General features: G+C 45.6%; 1 protein-coding gene across 2 annotated transcripts in view; it reads left to right on the top strand.

The window, feature by feature from the left end:
* Positions 1–19187, top strand: part of VPS13D (vacuolar protein sorting 13 homolog D) — a 2230750-nt gene that overhangs the window by 372854 nt on the left and 1838709 nt on the right. For both annotated transcript variants that reach the window (XM_069240741.1, XM_069240742.1), the window contains exon 19: positions 4606–6798. In XM_069240741.1, the coding sequence (XP_069096842.1) occupies positions 4606–6798 (2193 nt within the window). The remainder of the gene's footprint in view (positions 1–4605; positions 6799–19187) is intronic.

Here is a 19187-nt window from a genome sequence, read left to right on the forward strand (position 1 = left end):
CCCATTCATCTGGGTCAGAACATCACCCTGCCCACCTTCTTTGCTCCACCGCATCCATCTAAAGAAGAGGAGCGACTCCACTGACTGGACCTTTAAAGAGTGTTGTCATTCTACCTTGACCGCACAACAGAGTTCCTGGTGGATGACCATCTCTTTGTGGGGCACCTGGGAGCAAAGAAGGGTCGGGCAGTGCAGAAGCGAACCATTTCGTGCTGGGCTATTCTCTGCATCAAGATCGGCTACGCATTGGCCAGGAACCAGCCTCCTGAGGGCTAGAGGGCTCAATCTACCACGGGCAAAGCTGCATCCACTGCACTAGCTGGGTGCGTTCCAGTCCTAGATATTTGTCATGCGGCAACGTGGGCATTAGTTGCCACGTGGAGCCGAACGCTCACGCGGATCCAAATGATGCCACCCGATGGCATGTGCAGGGTATTGCTCAGCAACAAATTCCAGATGCGAAGCTGGCGCCAGGAAATTCAAAGGTAAGGAATCTGCAGCTAGATAGTCTCTACCAGATAATGCGTTACCTGACTCGGTCTTTTGTTGGAAATGAAATCCTCAAATAAAAAATGTTACAGCTTAAAGGATGATGGATGGCTAGATATTTGGGCAGGTACATTTCGATGAGGGCTTTCAAAATAAGATATTTTGTAATGTTAAACAGCCTGAAGCTGCCTTCAGTGAAAATATATTATGATAGATTTAAAATGTACATGCAAGACTCTTTTGCACTTAACAACTGACTCTTCTTATTTTCCAAAAGTATTACTTCCATGAACAATCTGATGATCAGACTCTTATTCCAATCACTATGGAATTAGGCATTCAATAAGAGTGCTTTGTTACATTGCAGGGGTACAATGATAAGTGATGCAATATATTTGCACCTCCTGAATTTTCCCCTTTAAGTTTAGGAATGTCAACCCTTCCAAACTTAATGGACGACAAAGGCCTGGGAGATACCGGGGCAAGCACATTTTGATTCAGAAAGCCCCAAATTCTGCACGTAATACCATGTTTTTTAGACAGACTTGTAATTGATGCTATTTCTATCACCTGGTGAATTCTGAAACCTGAGCCATCGTATTTCACCATGTGCAAAAAATAGCACCAAATCTTCTGGTGCACTCATTATCGAGTCCTTAGATGTTGCTTTGCATTTGTAAATTAGGGGAAAACTATAATAAAAGTTAATTATCTCCAAACTCAAGATTTTGGGAAGGAACAATATCATACTGGCTTATGTATAATAAGGTCAATTACGCTGTTCCATCCACTTATTTTATTGCCTAAATATTTTGTCACTATTGTAGGAAAGTGCCCTCTTTTGCCATGGTTACCCCCACTTTTTGCCTGCTGTCAGTATGCTTGGACTGTTTTCAGTGGGATCCTGCTAACCACGTCCTCAGTGATTGTGCTCGCTCCCTCTTAATTTGGCTGCTTAGGACTTCGCACACCCCACAACTGGCATACTGGTGTCCCCATATTAGTCCGTAGTATATGGTACTTAGGTACACAGGGCATTGAGGCAGCAGTGGTTCCCCCATGGGCTTCAGCATGTATTGTGCCACCCATGAGAGCCCAAGCAAAATGTGTCTACATGCCTGCCATTGCAACCTGCATGAACAGGTGCATGCACCCTTTCACTACAGGTCACTGCTCCAGGTCAATGTAAGTCACCCCTATGGTAGGGCCTCCTAGCCCAGAAGGCAGGGTGCAGGTACCTGTGTGTGAGGGCATCCCTGCATGAGCAGTTACATTGCACAGGACTTCGTAATTGCGGGGAAGCCATTTTACCTGTGCACTGGACACAGGTCACTACCTATTGTCCAGCGGCATAATGGTAACTCCGAACCTGGGTATGTTTGGTATCAAACATGTCAGAATCGTACCCCAATACTGTTGCCAGTATTAGTTGTATGATTCCATGCACTTTGGAGGCTCCTTAGAGGACCCCCAGTAATGCTTGTACCAGTCTTCTGGCATTTGACTGAGAGCCCGCGCTGCTGCCACCCCACTCAGGTTTCTGCCCTCCTGCTGCTTGACCAGCTGAAGCAGGGAAAGGATTTTACAAAGGATTTCGAGTGGGAGAGTGAGGCAACCCCTTGGAAATAGGTGTTACATGGCTTGAGAGGGGTAGCCTCCCCAAGCCACTGGTATAGTTTGAAGGGCACATTTGGTGCCCTCCTTTCATAAACCGGTTTGCAACAGTCCTGGAACCCTCGGTCCCTTCTCTGGCACGAAACTGGACAAAGAAAAGGGGAGTGACCACTCCCCTGTCCATCACCACCCCATGGGTGTTGCCCAGAACTCCTTCAGGTGTCCACGTGGTTCTGCCATCTTGAATTCAAGGTGTGCAGAGGTTCCTGGGAGCATCTGAGTGGCCAGGTAGGAGACGTAACAGCCCCTCCTGATAGGTGGTCACACTGCAAGGTGACCAATTCCCTTTCCTGGGCTATATAGGGTCTCCCTCTTGGGAGGGACTTCAGATTCGATGTGCAAGATTCCAGCAAGACTCCGCTGCATCGTTTACTTCATCTTCTGGCCTCTGGAACCGCAACTGGACTCTTCAGGAACCAACAATCTGCAACACCAGTGACTACTCCGCTTTGCAACATTGTTTCTCTGGCTCCTTCCAGCAACTGCAACATGTCCCCGACTGTGCATCCTCTGAAGTTGACAAGATTCCAGCCTGTACCAAGAAGTAAGAAGAAATCTTCCTTGGAGTGAAGGAGTCACTCTCCTGCATCTGCAGGCACCAACGGCAGTGATGTCCGACTGCGTGGATCTGCTCTCCTCCAGAACTACGTGAATCCTGCATCCCAGTTGGTGGTCCGGAGTGGTCCCCTTGGTCCTTTCTGCCAGCCGTCCAATGTGGGAGACGGTAAGCCATTGCCTCTCATTGCAAGAGAGCACCCCTGTGCACCTTGACTCTTGCAGCTACCAAAGCTTGTTTGCTCCTCCTCCAAGGGATCTTCAGACTTCGTGTAGCCCCGGCCCCCAGCAGTTCTTGCTGCCAAACGCAGTCTCCTCCCTGCTCCTGCAGTGACTCCTCTTCCGGTGTTCTGACTGGGCCTCACTGCGGCTGCTGTGCTTGCTGGCAGTGGGTTGCCTCCTCTTCTGGTGACTTTTCCGACTGCTGAGTGTCACCTTGGACTCCCCTTCAAGGGTCCCGTCCCCTGGGCCTTTCTGGTCCTCTTCAGCCTTGCAACTCTTCTTTTCCTTCTTCTGCATTTGCCAAGGCGTGTTGGTGGTCGTCCTGCACCACTGACCAACTGCAACCCGACAGCTGACGTGGGACACCATCTGCATCACTTTAGGGACTCCTCTTCATCTCCTGTGCTGCACAGCTGGTCTTCTTCCCCTGGCGACCTTGTCCTGCATCCACAGAAGGGTATGCAGTGGCTCCTGCCACGACCGGACACTTCAAGTACTGGACTTGGTCCCCTTCCTCTGCAGGTCCCCTTCTGCCAGAATCTACCTTTGGGTTCTTCCAGTCTTGTTGGGTTCTTTAACAAATCCTTTTCCTAAGTCCTCCTGTTGGTTTTCGGGGAAACCAGGTACTTACCTCTGCTCTTCTGGTCACTGGTGGTCACTCTGATACTCACCTCTTTGGGTTCCTGTTCCTCCAGCTCCCCTCTTACGATTCCACACCCTTGGGTGGGGGACTGTATCTCTCATTCCACTTTCTTAGTATATGGTTTGGCCCTCCCCTAGGGCTCTCACTGTTTGCTAATACTTTTGCCAGTGCGTGTTGCTTTTTATGCTCTTTACTGATTGCTAATGTTTATATAATAGTTTTTTTCTTACCTCTAGTTGGGGGACTGCCTATAAGTATTTTAGTATTTCTGTTACCATAATAATAATGTACCACTGCATGGTTCTGTCATGTGAGAGAGTGCTGTATGGCTATAGTGGTATTGCATAAGCTTTGCATGTCTCTGAGATGAGTCTTTGCTGCTCATCCACAACTACCTCTAGAGAGCACTGGCTTCCTAGACACTGCCTACACTTCACTAATAGGGGGTACCTGGTATAAGGTGATAACAGCATAGGTGTCCACCACACATCAGGCCAGCTTCCTACAGCATATAATTAGGAATCTAGTGATGAATAACTAATGGTAGATACTTTTTTCTTGCGTATCTGATATTCTAAGGTGACTGTAATCTATTGTAATGGCATGATGTTATTTAACTATACAATAAATTGAGGTACACACTAGTTCCCTTGTTTTTATTGCGAATTGAGTTATGCTGATTAAAATTGCACAACTCTGTGAACATGGGTTTTGCCAGAAGTAAGAGTACTAGAAGCAAAAGACAACAGATACATTTTGTAAAGAACACTTTGAGGACATTTGTGGGTATGATGATATTTTTAGAGACTGCCAGCTAATGTATGTTTTTATCCTATTTACCACCTGAGCGTTTAGTATTGAGTGCATTATTTATCCATGGTTTACAATTTATTTGTGTTTACTTAAAATGTCCATAAAAACTATTAACTACAAAAATAGTTGTCTTTCAAAATAGTAGAGCATTCGAAAAATGTTCCTGAAGTTTACCAATATATAATCTTTAATTTCTTTTTGATCCACAGATGAATGTAGAAGGGTTGAAAGTGCACAGGGACCTGACTTAAGTGATGAAGAGTATAAAACACCTTTAGCAACTCCTCCGAGTACTCCACCACTACAGGTGAACACTGACAGCGAAAGCAAGACTTCTTATGCACCTCTTGAAGAAAATCTACCAATACATTTGATAAACCATAAAATGTATGAAAAATATTCACTGTCATTTAAAGATCTTCAAATTATGGTTGGCCGACTAAAGGATAACTGGAAACATGTTCAGGACACTGATGTAGGACCGACTCATGTGGTAGAAAAATTTGATGTGCATTTAAAGTTGGAGCGTAGGTTGATGTACACTTCTGATCCCAACTACCCCGGGGCACTTCTGTCTGGATCATTGCCCGATCTAAAAATACACGTAAACGAGGATAAGATATTGGCTTTGAATAACTGTTTTTCTAGGTTAAGTCCACCGGAATCTAAGATCTTTGAAGCTGTACCTTTACGAAAAGAGAAAATCTTTATGAACACAGATAATCTAGAGCGGTCACAGGGTTCTGTTCTTAATTTGACACAGAGCATTATAACTTTGGAGCAGCATACCCGGGAAGTTCTTGTAGAATCAAAACTACTGGTGGCTGAATTTAAAGTTAATTATATGCAGCTTGGGGTTGAAAGCTGTGGTCGATACATCTCTGTGCTCAAAGTCTTAGGCACCAATGCTCATTTTGTGAAAAGACCCTATGACGCAGATGTTTCACTAACCGTTCATGGCTTGCTTTTAGTTGATACTATGCAAACATATGGGTCTGATTTTGATCTTCTGATGGCGTCTCACAAGCATCTTAGCTTTGATGTACCAACTGGGAGTCTTCTTCATAGCAGAGCACAGTCACCAATTTCGCCACTGAATGAGGCACTTCTTTCTGATGTAATTGGGGTCAATGGTAAATGCACTGAAGAGTCTTGTCACCCCCTTCCCATCAAAAAACAAGAAGCTTTAATTAAGCTGGAATATCAGTTTGTGAGTTCAGAATGCCCTTCAATGAACCTTAACAGCTCACTTCAGGTTATGTCACTTCAAGTGAACAACTTGGATATTATTCTTAATCCTGAAACTATGGTTGAATTGATTGGTTTTCTTCAGAAATCTTTCCCGAAGGAAGACTTTACCTGTCCCCAGCCATTAATGACTGACTATGAAAAGGTTTTGAGAGAGCAAGAATCTTTTCAGGTGACATATGAACAGAACACAGAGGTGGCTGTGGACATTAATAGATTAAACATACTACTTCTTCGGACAGTTGGAATGACAGGCGGAGAAAAATGTGGAAGAAAAATTGCAACTGCTAGTATTGGAGGCACAAGAGTAAATGTTTCCTTGGGAAACAGATTTTGTGTTAATGGCTCTCTTGGTTGTTTACAGCTAATGGATTTGACACAAGACAATGCTAATAACCAGTATGTAGTCTGCATTGGGAATAGAACAGGTCTTAGTAGCCCAAATGATGAGGTAATCTTATTGGAGCCTCCATGTATTGATGCCAATGAGGCTGGCAACCTTATAGAGGCTTTATCTTTCACATTTATTGAGCAGACTAAGGAAGAATGTTCCTTAAACTTAAACATGGCGTCGTTGCATTACAACCACTCAGCTAAATTTCTAAAAGAATTAACATTGTCCATGGATGAACTAGAAGAGAATTTCCGCACCATGCTCAAAATGGCAGCTTCAAAGGTTTCCACTGTGCTTGTCACAAAAACAGCTGAATACAGTGAAAAGGTATCTCTCTTTGAAACCCCCCGGAAAACTAGGGAAACTTTCGGTTACAACAGTAATCAAGATGCTGAGTTTGGGCACGGATATGTTAAAACTGACACAGTAAAGCTAATTCTAAACGTAAACGTTGAATCTCCAGTTGTATCAATTCCTCGGAAGCCTGGTAGTCCTGAGCTCCTTGTTGGACACTTAGGTCAAATAGTCATTCAAAACTTTGTTTCTGGATCGGATGATTCTAGGAGAGACATTCTGCAGTTTGAAATAAAAGATATCAAACTATATTCATTAAATACCAGCCATCAAAGAAGCAAAACTGAAACTAAATTAGACCTTTCTGGATCTTTAACCCCAACTTTCGACAGTGCAAGCATCAACAGCCAGGATGAAAGTCATTTCACAAGACATGATTTCTTTGAATCATTGAACAAAGGCCAAGGTAAGTTATACTAATTAATGCATTTCTGTCCGGATTGGTTGATTGTTTTGCTGTCCTTTGTGTCTGCTGCAAAATTTTGATTGGGGGGAAATGGAGACGGGGCTTTTGCCTTTTATTATCTTTTTACCTAATAGAGTATATTTGTCTTTTAGATTATTTTATGTGGTCGGTTTGATGATGAAGGTCTTGAAATAAGACTAGACAAGCATTGAATTGCTGTTTCTGATGGATACATCTTCTTTCAGGTTCCTCAACTAAAGCATATCATGTTAGATGTCAGACTGGTCCAGAGAACATTTCACCAATAGCAGCTCTCCAGAGCTGCCCAGTGACACCACGTGGCTTTAACCACATCTCTGCCTGGTGAACATGAAGGCACCAGTGTATAATAGGGATCTGCTTGCATGCTAATGTTAGTTCCTGTTTTTCCACCCAGCATCTGAGTGGTACTGGAGCTCTATTTTAGTGCTTTACCAAACAAAATTCATCAGCTTCAGCAGCTAAGTCAGATGTTTCTTAAAGTTTCAGGGTTCAAGTGCATGTCTCTATAGGAGACACACAACATCTGCATATTCTATCTTGGTTCCAGCTGTTACTGAGCAGATGCAACTCAATTTCCCTGATGCACCTGAAGCTCTTTGGACACACACTCCAAGGTTCACTGCCCCTGCAACAAACTCCTCAGTCCTTTCAGGGTCAAGCAGAGAGCAACCAGGCCATCGATAGCAGAGAACTTCCCAGTCCCCCGCCTCTCCACAATCCAGCCCCAAGCCTCTTTATTTTGCCCTTAGCAGCACACGCAACCATCCCGCTGGAGGCAGGATCAGATATTTCCTCCAGGGGTGGCAAAATATGACATGTGACAGATAGATGCTCCAGATCACCTGACAAAACTATGCCCTGCCATTTCTTTCTGACCGCCACACCACCAACCCACATCCAAACATCTCTCAGTGCAGGCTCTTTTGGCCAAAGGAGTGGTAGAGAGGGTTCTGTACAATGATATAGGGACTGGTTGTTACTTCTGTTATTTCCTAGGCTGAAGAAAGATGGAGGCTTGTGTCCAATTTTAGATCTCTGCCCTCTGAAGGCCTTCTTGTGGAAGGAGAAATTCAAGTTGCTCACGCTGGCTCAGATTGTGGAAACTAAATGGCAGCTCTGGACCTGCAGAGTGCTTACTTTTATGTACCCTTTCTGCTTTCCTACAGACTCACCAGTGCCCTTTGGGTGTTTACGGAAGTGTTGGTGCAGCAATCTTTCAGAGGGCGGTGAACCCAATTTCCCCAAACTCGATGACTGGGTGTTGAAGGCAGGCTCACCTCAATCAGTCGTACACCACCTCCAGATGATGGTGAACTTCCTGACATTTCTGGGTTCATGATCAATGTGCGGAATTCACATTACATGGGTGTCCGTACACTCATTCACACAAGCACTGCTGCCTTGGCAGCTGGGTGCTTCAGTCGGAGCCTTTTGCTTGCTCAGTCCTGCAGATGTTTTGATTTGAGCGGTTTTACAGATCCAGCACTTTTATAGGTCCTGCTTAGGCATCTCTTCTAAAGGTGAGGAATATTTAATTAGAAGTATCCATCACAAGAACAAGTTAGTTACTTTCGGAAGCATGCTCTCTGATAGATAATCTTATCTAACTGCAGATTTCTCATGCCATCTCAGCTATCTGTTCTGAGGACTGGTCTCTATTATAATCTGAAGTGGCCCCAATCTAGGAATCTGCATATTGGCATCAAATGATTGTGTGGCTCCACCTTAGAGGCTGCTGACAGTCAAGAAAAATAATGTTAGCCTGCATGAGTGATGCATATATGTGGCTCCGTTCTGCGTGGAGCCGCACACACTGCCTACTGGCACAGGAGAAAGGCTGTTGATAATCTAAAGGTGAAGAATCTATGGTTAGAGTATTCACATTCAAGAAGAGTGGAAGGAAGGCTTGGGATCAGTCCAGCAGACTACTTTCCTATTGGTATAACCAAATCTCCTGGTGTGCAGTTCTGGAATAAGGTCCAAATTATCTTTTATGATAAGAGGACCACACTAGAGTGAAACACAACATCACACCCACTCCGCAGGAGTTTCAGGGAGGCTGCTGTTTTTGGAGTTGCAAAGTGCTGGAGGCCGGGGCTTCTTGGAGTTCGAAGATCTTCAAGAGAAAGAGTCAACAAGCCTTGGTAACTCCAACAGACGCTGTGCACAGGGGCTCCACCCAGTGGCCACAGCAAGGGCCCACCGTCTTCCAAGCTGGATAGAAGAAAAGTTGGGCCTGGAGGAAGCCACAGAACCACCACCTGTGTTGTAGAGCCTTTCGATGTTCGTGGAACAGCAGAATCCACCGGTCATTGTCGTCGAGGTTCCTGCAGATGCAGGGAAGTGACTCCTCCACTCCAAGGGAGATTCCTTCTTGCTTCCTGATGCAAACAAGCTCTTGTGACCTTGGAGGATGAACAGCCACGGATGTTGCAGACATCTTGCAGGAGCTGGAGAAACAATGTTGTAGTGGGAGCCCTCCCAACTTGATACAGCCTGTTTCAGTTCTTAAGGCAGACCAGCAACCGTTCCGGAGGCCAGGTTGCAGAAGTGTCTTTCAGAAAGTTCCTTATAGGGTCTTGCTCGACGAATCTAGGGTCCCACCCTCGGAGAGCCCTTAAGTAACCCAGAAAGGGAGTTGGACACTTTTTTTCGGTGTCCCACCTATCTGATGGGGTCAGGGACGTCACCTAGCTGTCCTAACCAGTCAGATGCTCCTAGGGGCCTCTGCCCATCTTGTTTCCAAGATGGCAGAATCAAGCAGCCACCTGGCAGAGCTCTGTGCACCTCCCTATGGGAGGAGCTGGACAGGGGGTTGGTCACTCCCCTGTCCTTTGTGTAGTTTTGCCCCAGAGCGGGGACCGAGGGTCCCTGTTCTTGTGCTAACCAGTTTATGCAAGGAGGACAACGTATTTGCCCTTCAAAGCGGTCTGGTGGTGCTCAGAGGCCTCCTCACCCCACCCAAGCCCAGAGACACCTATTTCAAAGGGAGAGGTGGACACATCTCATCCCTACAGGAAATCCTTCGTTCTGCCTTCCCCTGCTCAAGATAGGCTCATCAGAAGGAGGTCATAACAGTTTCTAAGGTCGGCAGCAACGTAGGCTGGAATGTAGACCCTGCAAGGCTGTACAGGCAGATCTGGGGGATCCTCTAAGGAACCCCCAGAGTACATGGTATCATGCAGCTAACACTGGAATTGGTGTAGTTGCATGATTCCAAAATGTTTGATACCAAACATGCCTAGATTTGGAGAACCCATTATGTAGTTGGGCATCTTGTGTTGACCAGTGTCCACTACGTACCTTAAGATGACTTCCCCGCACTTACGTAGCCAAGAAAATAGTCTTAGGTTTTTAGGGGTACCACTGCTCGTGCAGGGGCACCCTCACACTCAGATCATGCATCTTGCCCTTAGGCTGAAGGGTCTACCAAAGGGGTGATTTAGTGTCCCAACGCAGTGCCTGCGATACAAGGCAAGCCTTGCATCAAAAGTGAAAGGTGCATGTACCATTTCATGCAGGCTGCAATGGCAAGCCTGCAGACGCAGTTTACATTGGCTCCCATGGATGTCATAATACACCCTGCAGTCCATGGGAGACCACTGGGTTACCAATGCCCTGGGTACCTAAGTACCATTTACCAGGGGCTTTCAGGTGGACCCCATTATCTCAATGGTGGGTGAAGGAATCACTTACCAAGTCAATTTCTGGGGTGAGAGCACCGATACTAGGGTCCTGGTTAGCAGGATCCCAGTGTAATACATTCTAAACACACTGACTCCAGGCAAGAAGTGGAGGTAACTGTGTCAGAAAGATCCTACTTTGCTACACTTCCTTGCATAATTGTTTTGAAATATGGATTCACAGGTTTTGTACCTAATTATTTAAATAGAGTAATATCAAAAGTGTGTCTTTAAACCTATCAACTTGAGGTATATAATAAGTATCTAATATAAAGAAATGTTGCAGATGCTCGAGTTAGTATGCGCTTTTACTTCAAAATCCGTCTTCCTTCGCTGAGAGTTACTTCCATACACTAGATGAAAGAAGAGAGTTAAGATATTATCAAAGAAAGGCTTGAAACCAAGCAGTCCACGATTGCCTGGAATATTTAATGTATAATTATCTGTTATTGAAAGCACAACATACCCCTTAATGGTAGATACAAATTAGAGAATGTGAGTGAAAGTCTGCAAGTACTTCTCTGCTGAGGAGTGTTCCAATTTCAGGCACATGCAAAGCAGCAAACAGAAGATTTATTCATGCCTCTACTAGACATGACTGCCTATATTGAAGCACCCATGTGCGTAATTGTTTTGATTAATATAGGTTTTTCCTTTTATTGAGGTTTATTTCTTCCTTTAGCACAGCCTCGGTTTTTGGTGGGTGAGACTGGTATTCTGTTAAGTGTTTGATTACAAATGAGGGCCTATTGTGAAAGTCTTGAATTTCTGGACATAATACGTTAATTTTGTTGAGAACACCATTAGCACATCCTTATTTAGAAAGAGAACCTTTTTCACTGCTTTACAGTGCGCTTCTAGCTTGTATTCCAGATGTTCCATCAAAGGTATCTTATATTGTGAAATTCTTTGTACAGCTGATTTTGCACATTTACTGAGAAGCACATTAGGAAGGCAGATAAAAATACAATCATGTTTAAGAAAAGAGGTTACTCTAGTGCCAAACTGAAGAAGACAAAGGAGAAAGCAAATTTGAAGGATAGTAAGGAATTACTAGAAGCAAAGGTAGGTTTGCAGACCACAGTGAACCAGGGTGACAAGAAATAAGTTGACTAAAGTGTCAATTGAGATATAGTGAGAAATATGATCATGAAACATTGGCAAGTATTATTAGCTGATTCTGTATTGAAAAATAATTCTTGAATTGCCTGTATTCACGCTGACGGTCAGAAAGATGTACTAGAAATCTTTTGGTTGAATCTCATAAGCATCATGGAAAGTGAATGTCTGAACTAGGTTTCTACAAATGTGGTTGCTGCCAAGTGTGCAACCCGAAAGCCACCAAACGTTAAAAGTAGTGGGTCCTAACAGCAAATTATTGATTGTAAAGGTCCTTTCAATTTTCAGAACTGCATATGTGGTTTACATTCTACAGTTGCTTTGTGACCAGTTGTATATGGAGAAGACAATTAGCCAATCGACTAAGGAGCACAAACCATGTAATTGTGATGAGAAGAGAAGCTGTCAGACAACAAATGGCTTTAGATTTGAAAGCGTATTATAATAGTGTTCATAAGGCTAGTATGTAAGCAGGGATCTGCAGCTTAGCAAAGCCCATACAAAGTAGCACTAGTGAATGGAAACAGAGTGTTAGTGTTTAAGTTTATTTTTTTGTCAGTTTTAAAGTTGCACTGCTTAAACTTCGACTCAGCTTTGCTTTGTCATTATTCTTTAACAATTGCTAAATTTTAAGTGTAGGTAATTATTAATAGTTTACTGTTAATCGTATTATAATTCAGCCTATTTTTTGAGTTACTATAATTTGATCTGTTTGATTTAGTTGTCTTTTTATGAACTCTTTTTATTGAGTTTTTATATTCCGAACCAAACAAACACAATGCAGTGCATAGCATATGAGACCACTCAGATGTCCTTCTCTCATGAGAATTACTTACACAGACAGAAATGTATGTTAACATTGGCTGATCCAGCGGAGCATCCCAGCGGCCCCCAACACATGGTAGTACCATAATGAAACCAATTCATAAACAAACTGTGCATACCAGAATTTCAGTATAATCATAGTTGTCTGTCAACATCATGGTATTCATAAGTGGACCCAGTTAGTCAATCATCAGTGTCAGTACTCATCCCGGAACTTGACTTATCAGTTTCAGTGAAGCTCTCCAATAAGTATCCCCATGCCATCAAATCGTTAGGTGCACCCTCATCCCCACGTGCCAACCGCATATGTTGTTCTTCTGCCACTCCCCACTCCAGGATATCACGCATACAGTATTCTACTGATAGGCTCCTAGAACTCATCCAGCCTATGGCCACTCTACGCTTAGCCAGCACTAGAGCCTTTTGTGCCAGTTTTTATGGGATTTTCCACCCACTGGGCTGCGCCACCACCCCCAGCAAGCATATCAATTGTATCAATGCTATACTCAGTCTGTGACTTCCCACCAGAATAGCTGCACCCCCCTGCAGGACCAGGCCCCAGTGCAGAGAAACGTAGGTATCTGCTGGCCCGGTACGAAAAAGATAATCCCTCAGATGATGCAACTGTGATGGGTGATGAAGATCCTGTGGATAATGGGGGTGAGGGTGGTTCCTCTTCTACCAGAAACTCTAAAGCACCCACAGAGACAGAACTGGACATTGCCTGCCAGGCTGACCTAGAGACTGTCCTTAGAGAGTCAGCGCTTGGAAATAGAGAAACAGAGAAAAGAGTTGGGCCATCTCTGGTGGCAACATACAAGTGTTGAGGGAGACAGTTTTCAATATCAAGCTCCCAGAAGGAGTTGTTCCTCCTTTCACTGAAGGGGATGATATAGATAAATGGGGTTCTGCCTTTGAAAGAACCTGTATTGGGTGGGAAATTGAGAAAAAGCATTTGCACTTATTCTCAGGAAAGTGCATGGAATTATTCTCAGGAAAGTGCAGGGATAGGCTCCTGACACTGAATGAGGCAGATTCTAAATCCTATGGCCTCATGAAGGGTACCCTGATTGAGGGCTTTGGATTTAGAACTGAAGAATACAGAAACAAGTTCAGGCAGGCTCGAAAAACCCAGAGCCAAATCTGGGTAGACTTTGTGGACTATTCAGTAAAAATGCTGGGTGGTTGGTTAGCTGGAAACAAGGTACAAGATTGATGGGCTTTGTAACCTGTTCATGAAAGAACATCTGCTAAGTAATTGTTTCAATGATAGTCTACAACAAAAGTCTGGTAGACCTAGGTCCACTTCCCCTCAAGAACTGTGGAGGAAGGCAGACCATTGGATCAAGACAAGGGTGACCAAAACTACCAGAGGTCGGGGAGAACAAAAGAAAGAGGCCAAACACCCCCCCCCCCCCCAAAGGGGGTCACCCCCCGGATGGGATCCAAGGGAAAATAATAAAGAGCCTTCTCAAGGCCCCAAAACCTCCTGCACAGGAGGGTGGGCCCAGAGACTCCTCACAGTTTAGGGGTGGGTACAAAGGCAGACACTTTGATCGCAGCAAGGCTTGGTGCCATGACTGCAAAACTAAAGGACACCAAACTGGAGACTCTAGCTGTTAAAACAAAAAGAATGCCTCTATTCAATCTGCAGTAAATGCAGTTGTTAATATCATTATGGGATCAGCCGACTATGTCATTGACCACACACAGGCAACATTAGTCACTGGGGTGGGGTAGAATTATCCTGTGCTGTCTGGCCAAGTAATATGCAGAAATACAGCAGTACCCTTTGATTAATGGAGAGAAAGTGGAAGCACTGAGGGACGTAGGAGCTAGTGTTACCATGGTAACTCAGCACTTGGTCCACTCAAATCAGTTCCTGGTAGGGAAGTTTTATCCGGTCAACAATACTGACAATGAGACAAAGTTCCATCCCATAGCTATGGTAACCTTTGGATTGGAGGTGGGTGAGTAGTCGGGCAAAAAGAACTGGATTTGTTCTCATCCATCCCAGTAGATTTCCTGCTTGGAAATTACCTGGAGCATCCCCCTGTGCTGATGTAGAACTGAAGACCCATACAGCAATGCTAGGGGTCCCTGAGTGGGCATATGTCAAGACAAGGGCACAGAGTAAACGTCCGAGAGAAAAAGGAGAGCCGGATCCTGAAATAGTGGACCAGTCTCCCAAGTGAAAAGGGAAGAAGACTAGGGGGCCAGCTTCAAAACAGATTCCAAATCAGAACCTCTCTTCCCAGGAAGAGGAGTCAACCCTTGTGGAGAGAACTGAGCCTGAATAGCTTGGGCCTCCCAGAGCTCTTGGGCCCAGGGGGACCCTCCAGGGAAGATCTATGCCAGGGGCAGAGGACCTGTCCCACTGTTGAAGAGTTAGGAAATGTCAGTGGTACCCTCAGAGTTTATTGGGAGGAGGGGGTCCTATACACGGAAGCCAGAGACCTCAAAGTTTGTGCAACCAGGAGGGTGGTAGTGCCCCAACAGTTCAGAGGATTCCTCCTCACTCTAGCCCACGACATCCCCCTAGCTGGGCATATGGACCAAAACAAAACTTGGAGTAGGTTAGTTAACCACTTTTATTAGCCAGGAATGTCCCAAAAAGTGAGGGTCTTTTGTCAATCTTGCCCCACCTGCCAGGCCAGTGGCAAAGCAGGTGGGCACGTAAAGGCCCCATTAATACCACTACCTGTGGTACCCTTTTGAAAGGGTAGGGGTCGACATTGTTAGTCCCCTTGACCCTCAAACAGCATCGGGACACAGATATAGATCAGTGGTAGTGGATCATACCACTAGATATCCTGAGGCTATACACCTTAGGACCATTACTGCACCTGCAGTTGCCAAAGCCCTCCTGGGTATCTTTACCAGGGTAGGGTTCCCTAAGAAGGTAGTATCAGACAGCGGTTCAAACTTCATGTCTGCATACTTAAAACATGTGGCAGGAATGTGGGGTGACCTATAAGTTCACCACCCCATACCATCTACAAACAAGTGGGCTGGTTGAAGGATTTAACCAGACCCTAAAAGGCATGATTGGAGGTCTTCCTGAAAAGCTCAGAAGGTGACGGGATGACCTGCTTTCTTGCCTGCTGTTCACCTACAGGGAAGTGCCACAAAAGGGAGCAGTTTCTCTGCATTTGAACGTTTGTGTGGGCACCCTGTTAGGGGACCACTATGTCTTGTTAGGGAAGGCTGGGATAAGTCTCTCAAAGAGCCCATGCAAGACATTGTCGACTATGTGCTTGGCCTACGTTCAACAGTGACTCAGTACATGGAGAAAGCCAGCAAAAATCTTCAGGCAAGCCAGGAGCTGCAAAAGCTCTGGTATGAACAGAAATCTGCTATGGTGGATTTCCAACCAGGGCAGAAAGTTTGGGTGTTGGAGCCTGTTTCTCCAGGGGCCCTCTAGGACAAATGGTCTGGGCCCTATCCCATACTTGAAAGAAAAGGGGAGGTCACTTAGCTAGTTGACCTAAGAATCATACATGTCAACTGCCTAAAACCCTTCTATGACAGAGCTGATATGAACATGTTCATGGTTACAGATGAGGGACAGTAAGATGAGTGAACCTCTCCCTGATCTCCTCTCCAGCAACCCCCAAGTGGTTCTGTAGATGGAGTGGTCTTATCAGACACCCTCATAGAACAACGGCAAACTAATTGCAAGCAAGTCCTCAAGCAGTATGCTGAGTTGTTCTTTCTGACCCCTGGAAAGACAGACTGGTGTACCCAGGATGTGGACACTGGTGACAGCTTGCCTGACAAGAACAAGATTTACAGACAGTCAGCCCATGTCAAAGAGAGTATTCAGGCAGAAGTTAAAAAGATGCTGGTTCTGGGTGTCATTGGACCCTCTGAGGGTCCCTGGGCTAGCCAAGTAGTCTTAGTCCCCAAACCTCACTCCAAAGAAGAGAAAAGGAAATTAGGGTCTGTGTGGAATGCAGGGGCCTCAACTCTGACAGAAACTGATGCACACCCAATTCCAAGAGTTGATTAGCTTATAGACAGACTAGGGGTAGCCAAATATTTGAGTACTTTTGATTTAACATATGGGTACTGGCAGAATGGACTGAGCACAGGAGCAAAAGAGAGGTCAGCATTTTCTAATCCTAGTGGGCATTATCAGTTCACTGGTATGCCCATTGGGCTAGCGGATGCACCCGCCACCTTCCAGAGTGTGGTGAACCTAGTCCTTGCTGGACTGGAATCTTTTAGTGCAGCTCATCTGAATGACATAGCTGTCTATAGTTCCACCTTGCAGGATCACCTTATCCACCTAGGGAAGGAATTTGAGGCTCTACAGAAGGCAGGCCTCACTATCAGGGCCAGTAAGTGCCAGATGGCGCAGTGAAAAGTTGTTTACTTGGGTCACCGGGTTGGTGGAGGCCAAATACAACTCCTCCAGCCCAAGATTCAAACTATTCTGGCTCCGGAAGCTCCCACAACCCAGACACAAGTCAGGGCATTCCTTGGCTTCACAGGGTACTATAGGAGATTTGTGAAGGATTATGACACTATAGTTGCCTCTCCTCACAGAACTAACCTCCAAGAAAATGCCCAAAAGGTTAACAGGACAGCGAGTTGTCAAAAGGCTGATGACCGTCTGAAGGAAGTTATGTGCTCTGCTCCAGTCCTGCAAGCACCAGACTACTCCAGGCAATTCATAGTCCAAACAGATACAACTGAAATGGGGATAGGAGCGGTCCTTTCCCAGAAAAATGATGATGGACATGACTAACCTGTTGCTTTTATAAGCAAGAAGCTACTCCCAAGGGAACAAAAATAGAGTGCTATAAAGAGGGATGCCTTTGCTGTGGTGTGGGCCCTGAAGAAGCTGAGGCCATACCGGTTTGGCTCTCACTTCATGGTTCATACTGACTATAGGCCTCTCAGATGGATACAACATATGAAGGGTGAAAACCCCAAACTGCTTAGGTGGTCCATCTCCCTACAGGGAATGGCCTCCCAAGTGAAACACAGATCTGGGACCGCCAATACAGATGGCCTTTCCAGGTTCTTCCACTTAAATGATGAAGACTCACTAGGGAAAGGGTAGTCTTGTCCTCTTTCATTTTGAGGGTGGGGGGCATGTATTGTGAGAAAAGGCCTCTTTTTGACATGGTTCGCCCCTACTTTTTGCCTGATGTGTGATGTAGCCTAGAAATTGTTGTAGCCAAGGCCCCTGCTAACCAGGTACCTTGGGCCAGAGCTCTTTCCATAAAACTGTTGTGATGCATTGGCACAATTGGATATACCTTTAGCTACCACTATAAGTCCTTAGTAAAAGGTACTTGGGTACCCAGGGCATGAGGTACTAAGGGTAGGCCCCTGAGGGCAGCAGAACTGATTGAGCCACCCTCCAGGCCATGTATCCAGATGCACCCAGCACTGCCATTGCAGGCTGACTGCCCTGGTGCAAACCTAAATCACAATCTCGACATGGCACACTGCCTGTGTGCCCTGTCCACCATTCACTGAATACTCTACGGATAAGACACCCCTCTGGCAGGCCTTCCACCCCTAAGGCAGGGTGCACTATATAATATGTGAGGGCGTAGCTGCATGAGCAATATGCAACCACCACGTCCTTGCCAAACCTGGTACATGGTGAGTGGACAGAGCAGCCATTTTAATACAAATGCTGGACACTGGTCAACGTGAGTTTCCCAGCTACATGATGGCCACTGTGAACCCTGGGTTGTTTGGTATCAAACAACTCAGAATGATAAATCCAAACTGGTACCAATATTGGATTTATCCCTAAATGTACCCAGGGGTCACCTTAAAGGTACCCCCTGCAAAAGCTAACTACCCTAGCATGGTTGCTGACTTGGCCTGTCCAGCCTGCCACCCCCAGACACCCAATCTACAAACCTTGTGGGAGAGATCCGTCTCTCTGGTTTGTGGAACAATGCCTTTCTTGGGTGGAGATGCTAACACCCCCTCCCTCAGAAATGTGATTTCCCCCCCGCCTACTAATAGCAGCAGATGTTCAACCGCCTTGCAAACCCCAACTTTTGGCGGGAGCAAAGGTGGGAAACTACACAAAGAGTTGGGGAAGTGGCCCCACCTAGCATGCACCACTCCTAAGGTGTTGCCTGCGAGGTGGGCACTATATTCATTTTCCTCCATCTTAGGTGGAATAGCCAATCAGAGATAGGGAAGAGACCCTTCCCACAGGAAATGGTCACTATAGTGGGTGTAGCCACCTAAAGATAGGTGTCCCATTGGACACTACCAGGTTCTCCCTAAAACGCCCACTAAATTCATTAGTTAGTGTGCATCCCTAGACCAGGTAATGAAATAAAAGCCCAGCACCAACAAGATCCAAGGGACAAGAAGTGAGGACCTGCTTCAACAACGAAAAGGTGCCAGACCCTGCCAGCTGCACCCAGAACACAACAATCATCACTGTGGGGCTGCTGGACACTCGAAAAACTCTTTAAAAAAACAAACCCCAGAGGACCTCCGTTGCTTTAAAACTCCCTCCAGAGTGGAGGTATCACTCTGCAACAAGAAGAAACCAGCAAACTAGTGATAGTCACTTCACTGACCAGCCGCTAACTCTCGAACCGGAAGTCGCATTTGGACTTTGACGACACACCGATGACTGCGAGGACAAACCCTGCAACTATGCCAAGTTTGGTGGCACTGCGTTCTCCAGTGGTCAAACCATACCAGTACCCTGGGTATTGGTCAGCTAAC

This window comes from Pleurodeles waltl, chromosome 6 (assembly GCF_031143425.1).
Source record: "Pleurodeles waltl isolate 20211129_DDA chromosome 6, aPleWal1.hap1.20221129, whole genome shotgun sequence".
Lineage (NCBI taxonomy): Eukaryota > Metazoa > Chordata > Amphibia > Caudata > Salamandridae > Pleurodeles > Pleurodeles waltl.